Source organism: Octopus bimaculoides, chromosome 5, assembly GCF_001194135.2.
Source record: "Octopus bimaculoides isolate UCB-OBI-ISO-001 chromosome 5, ASM119413v2, whole genome shotgun sequence".
In the NCBI taxonomy this organism is placed as follows: Eukaryota; Metazoa; Mollusca; class Cephalopoda; order Octopoda; family Octopodidae; genus Octopus; species Octopus bimaculoides.
Genome location: NC_068985.1, coordinates 40,574,135 through 40,584,908, shown reverse-complemented (window position 1 = coordinate 40,584,908; position 10,774 = coordinate 40,574,135). Strand labels below are relative to the sequence as shown.

At 35.6% G+C, this 10,774-nt stretch overlaps 1 protein-coding gene across 1 annotated transcript in view; it reads right to left on the bottom strand.

Annotated features, from left to right (window-relative positions):
- The window catches only part of LOC106869143 (rap1 GTPase-GDP dissociation stimulator 1-B), a 90,182-nt gene that overhangs the window by 13,857 nt on the left and 65,551 nt on the right, over window positions 1-10,774 (bottom strand). Inside the window, exons 7-9 of the mRNA XM_014914719.2 lie at window positions 9,596-9,721; window positions 5,843-5,986; window positions 4,711-4,842 (exon numbers count right to left, since the gene is read on the bottom strand). Coding sequence (XP_014770205.1) covers window positions 4,711-4,842; window positions 5,843-5,986; window positions 9,596-9,721 — 402 coding nt within the window. The remainder of the gene's footprint in view (window positions 1-4,710; window positions 4,843-5,842; window positions 5,987-9,595; window positions 9,722-10,774) is intronic.

Below are 10,774 nucleotides of genomic sequence, written 5' to 3'. Positions count from 1 at the left end.
GGTGTTGCCATCCGGTTTCACCAGTCCTCAGTCAAATCGTCCAACCCATGCTAGCATGGAAAGCGGACGTTAAACGATGATGATGATGAACTGTGGATTACTAAATTAAAGATAGTGATATGAAGACTGAATATTTGGATGTTTCTTGTCTCATACTATAGTGAGTATAACTGACTACATGTGTGTGTGCACATCTGTGCATGAGTGTTTTTTGATTTCTCATGAATGTGTGAATAAATGTGTGTATGCATGTGATCATATCATTGTGGCTGTTGTTACTACAAGACAGCTTAAAAGGTTGAATTTAATTGGCCTCAGATAAAGAAAAAAAAAAAAAAAAAAAAAAAACAAGATTGTCAAGTCATCATTTCATACCATTAGAAAAGAAAATTGCATCAAGAACTTAATACACTAAACAAATACCAGTGAATCATCAGTTTAGAGGGTTAGCATCAGTTCCACACCCAAACAACAGCAATATAACAAATTATATTTTAGTGAGTTTCAGTTTACAAAGAAAATTTTTTTGTAGAAAGATTTATGAAAGGCATTGCAGCCATGGGAATCCTATCATTTTTTGTTCTAGGTATCATGTATCTGAGATTTCATTATCCAATGTGTCCTTTTCCTGAGACAGAAAGGCGTTGTTTGAGGTAGATTTGGTTACTATACCAAGTAGGTCAAATGACCATATAGAGGTTTCCTTTGGTGGTGATGGTAGTGGTGAGAGTGAGGACAATAATGCTGCTGCTTCTGTTGATGATGATGATGATGATGATGATAACAAGTCTGAGCAGATTTAAAGCTCTGAATGAACTGAGTCATTGGTTAGAACAGAAGTTCTGAAACTGGTGCCATAGTGTACTACTGCATTGGTATACCATAAAGGGCTTCTATGGGTACCACAGATTTTTAAAGATTTAATTTAATCATCTTCATCATTTTAATGTCCACTTTTCCATGCTTGCATGGGCCAGATGGAATTTGTTGAGGCAGGCTTCCTACAGCTGGATGTCTTTCCAGTTGCCAACCCTCACCTGTTTCTAGACATATTTTCACAGAAGATTGGAAATGAAGGACACCACCTGCACTATAGTGACACTTGTTTACAACTGTCATGTGATGGCACAAGGCCAGTAATTTCAGGAGAGTGGGTAAGTTGATTACAATAACTCCAGTGCTCAACAGGTGCTCATTTCATCGATCCTACAAGGATGAAAGGCAAAGTCAATCGCAGCATAATAATAATAATGATTTCTTTCTATTTTTTCAAAAAATTATGGTTTAATATTGAATATAACTGACCATTCCTTTTCCCAAAATTTGTGACCTTATGTCTCTGCCAGAAACTAATATTATCATTAATCATTATTATTATTTTGTTGCGTCTGGGGAGAGTCATTCTGTTTTAATGCCTTATTAATTAACACACCAGTTCGATTTGCACTCATTTACTTATTTTTTATTTTTCCCAAAATTGCTTCTTGCAATCTCTTCATTATCCAATGTTCATTATCAGAGCTGTGTGTCAGCATGCATGTGTATACACATATGTATGTATGATGTATGTGTGTATGTGCTTGTCTGTCTATATTACCCATGTACCTATCTGTTTATCTACATATCCATGTATCTACCTATATATATATATATATATATATACCTTCTATGTGTATCTCCTATTTAGTAGGGGGATGTTAATTTATGAGGACGTACTCCTGTATTTGTATCAGTGATGGGTCCTTCGGGTGCTTGGATTGTTGTTATTATTATTATTATTATTATTATTACACTTGTTGTTAAGATGGCAAGCTGGCAGAATCGTTAGCATGCTGGGTGAAATGCTTACCAATATTTCGTCTGTCACTACATTCTGAGTTCAAATTCTGCCGAGGTTGACTTTGCCTTTCATCCTTTCAGGGTTGATTAAATAAATACCAGTGAAACACTGGGGTCAATGTAATTGACTTATCCCCTCTCCTAAAATGGCTGGCTGTGTGGCAAAATTTGAAACAATTATTATCATTATTGTTAGGTGACAAGCTGGAAGAATCATTAGCTTGTGGGGCAAAATGCTTGTCTGTCTTTATGTTCTGAGTTCAAATTCTGATGACGTTGATTTTGCCTTTCATCCTTTTGGAGTCGATAAATTAAGTACCAGTGAAACACTGGGGTTGATGTAATCGACTAGTCCCCTCCTCCAAAATTTTCAGGCCTTGTGCCAATAGTAGAAAGGATTATTAGCATGCCAGGCAAAATGCTTAGCAGCAGTTCATCTGTCTCTATGTTCTGAGTTTAAATTGCACTGAGGTTGACTTTTCCTTTCATCCTTTTGGGGTTGATAAAATAAGTACCAGTTGAGTACTGGGGTCGATGTAATTGATTTTACTCTCTCTATCGAAATTGCTGGCCTTGCACCAAAAATTTGAAACCATTATTATCATTATTGTTGTTTTTAAATTACATTTGCTGAAAGTTGTCCCCATCTGAGTTCTTGTACTTATGGGTTTTAATTGCTGTGGTTAGTAGTTCACTTTTACTCCACCTTGTTTAATTACATGTGAAGCAGTCATGGCTCCAAATGTCTATTCCCATCTATTTTCATTGTCCCCCCCCCACTGTCTCTTTCATTTCACCAGCATCCTCATCATCACCACCAACGTCATTATCATCCCCTCCTGTCACTGCTGCTTCTGTCACGATCCTCCCCACTTCACTGCTACCAACATTTCTTCTTCTTCGCTGCTGCCGTTGCCACTGAGAGTTAGTATGTGGTCACTCCATATGCTAGAAATAGCAGTCCAATCTCTCTAAAATTATACCTTGTCATCTAGAAAAGGAAGGACAAATTAGATAATATAACCAATGCCTGTGTGCAGGGCAAGGTTGGAATGTCTTTGATCATAGATCTACTCATTCAAGGCTAGCTTAGAGCTAAGCAACAGTCACCATAATCTTTATACATTTGATATTTCAAACTAGATGCTTGCACGACCATAACTGCTTTAATGATCATTAGTGTTCAAAGCTCATTAATACTTACATAATCATTTGTGCTCTTATGATCATTAACGCCTAAATAATCAAAGGTCCAAACTTTGAAGTTTGCAGAGTTATATGCCCAGGAATGCTATTGATGTTGTGTGCCTGAGCACATAATTCTGCTAACCTAAAGCCAATGAGGAAACTTCTATGTGATCACTCAATTTACAAGAAACAGCAGCTAAATCTCTATTAGATCACACCATATCATTTTACAAACGGAAAAACACACTGGATAATGTAGCCACACATAGGTACTTTGAATGAAAGATAAAATAGTCAAAACCAGAGCATATTTGATCACAAGTTGGTTTAACAAAGTCTGATCTAGTGTTAAGCAACAATAGCATCAATTCTACTTGCCTCAGTTTGGATAACTGACAGAAAACAGATTATATGTCTGTTTCATTTGACTTAAGAATTGGTAAGCTGTAGGAACTATTGCTTGCAGAGGTATAATGGCCAAATAGGTAATATATTGGATTACTTGTTCATGGGTCAGGAGTTCAAAACACAGCAGGAGTTGTGTCTCAGGTCAGAATACTTCAATCTAGAAGACCTCAGTTCATTACCAGACTGGGACGAAGTACTGAAGGATGATCTCAGGACACTGTACCTTATGAAGGAGATGACAAAGGACTGAGATATCTGGCACCTTGCTATACTCAAGAAGATCTGTTTTCCATAGCAGAATTATTAATGCCGCTCCCCCAATGAAGAGGATTGTTCTGCAAGAGCCATGTGCTGGCACCATGTAAAAAGCACCTGCGCCAGCATCATATAACAGAACCCATGCCAGCACCATGTAAAAGCACCCATGCCAGTGCCATATAAGAAGTACCCAGCACACTCTGTAAAGTGGTTGGTGTTATGAAGGGCATTCAGCAGTAGAAATCAAGGCAAATCAGACTGGAACCTGGTGCAGCTGTCCTGCTTGTTAGCTCTGGTTAACCCATCCAACCCATGCCAGCATGGGTTGGATGATGATGATGATGATGATAATGGTGATGATGTCAGTGAGAATATGTACCAGATCTTCAAGGAAAGCTGCTTATGATAGACTGGCATCTTATCTTGGAAGAGATTTAACACTTATTCACCTCACATAGGAATCAGAGTTAAGCACCAGTCCTTAAAAATCCCTCGTAGCTAAAGCAACAATGTTCATACAGGCTGTGTTGTTTGTTTGCAGTTCACCACAAAAGCACATCATGGGGCCTTTTGACATGTCTTGACAGGTTGCCCAATCTTTGGAAAAAAAAAAGGTGCATTCAAATGGTGTTCTTTGTTTCCAGTTCTCTACCAAACTATATCTGGGTTGTTTGTTGTTTGATACAATAGGGGAAACAGATGAGTGTTAATGCCTGGAAGGTCATAAAGTCATAAAAAACTCTGCCCAAACATAGTTTTGTCTTATCAATGTGAGCATGGGAAAGTAGAAATTAGAACAATGATGATGGTAATACATCACTTGTTATGTGTGCAATAAAACAATCACTAGTTTACTACACTGTTTCATTTTAACTAGTTTCAGTCATTCCATTGTGGTCATGTTGATGCAGCATCTTCAAAAGGAGACATTTGCATATAATTCTTATTCTCTGATGGGATAATGAATAAAATAACAGCAATAAAAATTACATCAAATTTAAAAATAAAATGACTGACCATTTCTAGCAAAGTTGCCAATTGCAAGAGCTCCTGATATTTGTAAATATTCATTATTTCCTTCGAGCCAACTCACAGATTCAGCATATACTGCCCCTTTACCCTTTTTGAAAAGGACTTCCATACTTTTGTCTGGAATTCACAGAAAGGTTAGAAATAAATATACAAAAAATAGGTAAATAAATAAATAAAGACAAGTGGTCAGTCAATGAAAAAATGTTGTACTTGTGTGTCCATGTATTTTGGTTACAGCTTGTATGAATACATCATTAAAAACTGAAGAAAAAAACCAAAAAACCAAACATGATACACATCATACTTAGCCACAAACTGCAAGTAATAATATATTACAAAACCACCAGAATGAAAAATCTCCGGGCAACAAAGGGTTACTCTTTCAAAGTGAAGAGGAGACTGTAAAATGCTTGTGTACAAAGTGTGACACTGCAGGGTAAAAAATCTTGAATAACAGGATTTGCAAAGTCAACAAAGGAATGAAGTGAGTATGATTTGCTGGGTGTATAATGTTTTAGTATGAATGATGGAGTACAAATAAATTGAGAGAAAACTGGATAAAAGAGAAATCAGATGTAGTGTGCAAGAGAGAAGACATATATAAGATAAAGCAGTGAAAACTGATCTCAAGACACTGTGCCTCATGAAGGTGATGTTGCCAATCATTATAGTCATGAAAGACCATGATTGGTACGCTCAGTGCTGGAGAAGATCTGCCCACCTGTACAAGCATTGTGTAATGTATGTTAAAATGGTGGCAGTGATGGAAACTACAGTCTCTTTGCTCTCTGACTTCTTGTTTAGTTTCCATCTAGCTCCCAGACAACAACAAATTCACTCTTTAGACTTGAATCAAGAATCTTTTGCTAATCAGGTAAGCATGCTATCATTAACAGACATACTACCATTTACCAGGTATGTAAAAGATACGTAATTCAATTTGCAGCAGTGGTTTCAATGTCATTCTTAGATTTGAAATTCTTATTTTACAAAGGCCCAACATTTTATGTGTGTGTGCGTGCACATCTATGTACATGTGAATGTAGAAAGAAATTAGAAGCAAAATATAACCCAATATGTTATGGACAATTTTAGTTCTTAATCTTACTAATCTTACCTCCTGTTAAAAGTAAAACAATTAAATCTGAAGATGTCTTTAAGAATTGTTGGTTAGTTTCTTCTTTTTCTTCAAGACTTGAATGGATTGAGTCGATCAAATGGTCGCACAGAAAGCTTTCAGCAAGTTTCAGTTTGATTTTATCTGAAACAAAAGATTCCAGAACAATTACTAATTTTCTCTGAACTTCTCTTTTACATTTTTTTTATAACAGAAACATAAAACTCAAGATTTAACAAGAAATGAAGGAGCCTCTAAATGGGTACCTGAACCTGATGGAAATAGCAATAAAAATGCCTTCAAATCACACCATTATCCTCTTCAAGAAAGAAAGGACAAATTTGGTAATGTAGTACTAAATACATTATGTCACACTCGCCAAACTCATTAAGAGGTATTTGAACTTGGCATTGCATGTTTAGAAAATATTCATTAATTATCTGAATTAATGGTTCTTAAGCAGTGCACACTGGGATGCTGTGAGGTATAATTAGGTGAAGAATGAAAATAAAAAAATATTAAAAAAAAAAGAAAACTATAAACTGAAATTCTAAATATAATGTCTTAATATAACACAAAATACACACAACAAACAAAACTCAGAGTGGGATGTAAAGGTGTGTTGGAAAAGAAATCAAACTTTTATTTTCTATTTTTCTGCTATCAAATTTTTTGATGCCAACCCATATAAGATTGTCTTTGCTTCTCTGATACAAACTTCCTGTTTTAAAGTGATCTGAATTAAAATCTTCCATCAAAATATGTTATTAAATTCTTCATTATATGAAAAATTAATTGAAACAAAGGCAGTGTATTCCAACAGAAATATGGTATAAAAAAAAAAAACCAAACACATAATTATTGGATTCTTAAGCCATTTATAAAAATAAAAAAAATAAAAAAACATCTAAAATTATTTGAAGAATAATTGGTTTGTATGTCCAGTGATCATGGACATAAAGAAAAAAGATCAAGCATGTAGAGTTTGTGATTTTCTGCACTCACTAACATTAAATTCAAGAAAACAACAACAACAATTTCATTACATTGAAGATGAAATGAGGGGATGTTAATTTGAATATATGTAAGTAGAACACAACACCAAAAAACATCAAGCTCATGTTTCTTATTAATAACTACTTTGTTTATTAAGTCATTATTTCATCACCAATTTATTGGATGATGAATTAGTAACGATATAATAAATTTTCTTCAGTCTTCATATTCATAAGCTAAAATATAACTTTATTTTAATATATATATTCTCACTGTATGCACAAAGTTTTGCCAAATTGTTTTTATTTACTTTATACCTTTTGTTGCCATTTCTGTTGAAATACACTTTGTTTTAACTAATGTAGAATTTGATAAAATAATTGTCATTCTTAAGGTGGTGTTTGGAACATACATGAAATTGTGATGGAAAGTTTTAATTTTGTACCACAGAATCCAAGGCAGTTTCAGGTGGGTTAGCATCAAAAGGATTAAAGTGTACATCAAGTAAAAATAACTTAGAAATCAGTTCTAAATCAACAACTTAGTATAGGTCCTTGCGAAAGAAATCAATTTAATAATTCATTGCAGTAGATATGCAGTGCTTTTTATGAGTCACTTTCTAACATATCCTAGAAAGATAAGAAGTAGAGCCAAGCTCTATGTGAGTTAGCTTTACCTGCTTACAAAAGACTTAACTAAATACCTTACAAAAGACATAATACTACATGACATTTTACCCACCACTTCACAGATTTTGCCAATTTACTGCCCTGATATAATACTGATCTCTAACTTAGGGACAAGGACTCAAATTTTGTGGGGAGAATGTAATCAATTATATTGACTTCAGTACTTGATTGGTGTTTATTTCATCTACCCTGGAAAGATGAATGGCAAAGTCAACTCTGGCAAGATTTGAACTCAGAATGTAAAAGTACACAACTAAATGCCACATATTTTGCCCATCAGTCTACTGATTCTGTTTTTTTTTTCTTTTTTTTTCTTTTAAATTTAGCATTTAGTGCTGGGTTGAAATCCTCTTCTGAGAAGGTCTCATTTAATTAAAACCCTGAAACAAACATATTTTGTAGACATTCAAGAAGACCTGGGATGAGGTGGAGAAGCACGACCTTTGGACGTTGGGCCTCATCGAGGCGATGACAAGTGACCAAGACCCTTGGAGATATACTGTGCTTGAGAAGACCCAGCAAACCAAGTGAGACCGTAACTGTGACCTAGGCCAGTGCAGCATAACTGGCCCATTTAAGAGTACCCTTCAATCATTGGGCAATAAACTGCGCTTGCAAAGACCTGTTGAGGCAAGTGAAGCCATTGTCATGGCTGATGACAGTGCCACCTGACTGGCACCCATGCCAATGGGATGTAAAAAGCACCATTTGAGCGTGGTCATTGCCAGTGCTGCTTGACTGGCTCCCGTGCTGGTGGCACATAGAAAGCACCATTCAAGCATGGTCGAAACCATGCCAGATCGGATTGGAGCCTGGTGCAGCCTTCTGGCTTGCCAGCCCTCAGTCAAACCGTCCAACCCATGCCAGCATGGAAAGCAGATGTTAAACAATGACGACGATGATTATTTAATTTCAATACCATAATTTTGTAAAATAAAGCTACAGTGAGTTGAATGAATCCAACTTTATGCCTGTACTTATTTGTTGTTTATGTTCAGATTAACCTTATTTCAGCATACCTACAATCTAAGATGTTCCAGCCACAACACATCTCACCTTATTTTCAGACATGGTATATCTAGGACCACATTATCTTATATGTCCTTTACCTTTTTAGGATAGTAGGGAGTGACTTCAGGGAAGTTTGGCTAATTCTATTGGGTTGAATCACTAAGTTGGGGCTCCCTTGTTGGTTTGTGATGATGGTAGTGTTGTTATTGGTGACATTTGTATAGTTAATGGCAATTATGGTGTTTGGGTTGCTGTTCATCAGGTCAAACCTGATCAAACAGATCTGTGGTGAAAGTCATTCCAGCTGTGACCATTCAGTTTTCTATTCAAACATACTCTGTCTAGGACTACATCATATGCTGTGTCATTCCTTATTTTAAAGATAGTATGGTGAGATTTAAGAGAGATTTGGCTGCTATTTCTAACAGGCTATTTCTAACCTCATGGATCCTTCTTTACTGACTCATGGGATACTAATTTCATTGACCCAAGTGTGGTACTAAACCAATTCTGCCAATCTTTTACCTTAATGATTAACAATTTTCCACATTATCATGAGGCTAAAAATTTGAAAAAAATGGGTACATTTGAATAAGTAAACCCAAAATCTGGTACTGATTTTAGTAAACTTCTGAAATGACAGGAAATGTCTATCCCAGCAAAATTTGACTTCAGAACGAAGCAGAATGTTGTAAAAAAAAATTTAGAGAAGTATTCCATTATTTCTCATCAAATCAACGATGGAGCTTCAGTGTGATTGCTCAGCCTACTAGAAATAGCAGCCAAATTCCTTTTGATCATATATCTCTAACGATACATTAACAATGTTGTCTGAAATATATAAGAAAACAGGATGGTCTTGATTAGAAATATCCACGAACACAAGTTTGCTCAACCAGATCTGACTAGGAGCAAAGCAACAATAATAATAGTAATCGTTTTTCTACTACTCACTCCCCCAACTTGTGTTAATTTCAATTACAATAGTTGAATGTTCAGGATTCAAAATACTGGGTAAGGAGGGGAGTAAATATCAAAGGAAAAGATTAAAACTTACCATTCTCAGCTAAATTACACAACAAGTCCAGAACTGCATCTTGTGCACTGTTGCCTTTTGATGATTGCATAAAATCTAACACCGATTCATAAGCACCACAGGATGCAATTTTTTCACGCCCAAATTCTAGAAATAGGAGACATCATACGTTATCAGGAAAAGGTTTTAAAATGTTAACTTCAGAATAACATTTCCTAAGATTGGCACAAGGCCTCAGATTTAAGGGGAGAAGTATTGTGAATTAAACAGATACTCCAGTCTTTACTTGGTATTTATTTTATCAATAAGGGTAGGATAAAGGGGAAATTTAATTCATAAACATCAAATCATCATCATTGTCATCAGGATGGTTTTAACGTCCACTTTTTCATGTTTGCATGGGTCAAACAGAATTCGTTGAGGCAGATTTTCTATGGTTCGATGCTCCTTCCATTGCTAGCTCTCACCTGTATCCAGGCAAGATAATTATTCCCTAGCCAGAATATAGCTAGGATACATTTTTGTTTACATAGAATGTGCAATATGTCAAGACATGATAAGAAGCCCAAACATGCTTTTGCCATTGAATGCTGTGTGAATCAGAAGTTTATATAAATGTAAAGTCCTGAGGCGATTTTAAGGGTTGGTGCTTAGCTACAAATCCTTTGCATTAGATATGAGAGATAAGTTTTCTATAAATTTTTAATTTGTCTAAATATCTACAAGTATATACTAGCTCTAAAATAGAAAACAGTTTGAGATAATAACTCCAAGACAGAACACTAGGTCTGACAATCAAAAAATTACAAGTTAAAGGAGAGTATTGTAGTTCACTTGAAGCATTGTGTATTGTTTGTAAAGAATAAAAAGTTTTGAATAGTACAACAATGCACTATAGAACAAAAAATGAACTATATACCTGTTGTAATTTAGTGGCCATACTGAAGCACTGCTTTGAAGGGTTTTAGTCAAACAAATCAACCCTAGGAATTACTTTTTTAAAGCCTAGTACTTATTCTATCAGTCTCTCTTGCTGAATCACTAAGTTATGGGAAAGTAAACACACCAACACTGGTGACGGGGGAGGACAAACACAGTCACACACACACACACATATGACGAGCTTCTTTCAGTTTCTGTCTACCAAATCCATTCACAAGACTTTGGTTGGCCCAAGGCTTTAGTAGAAGACACTTGCCC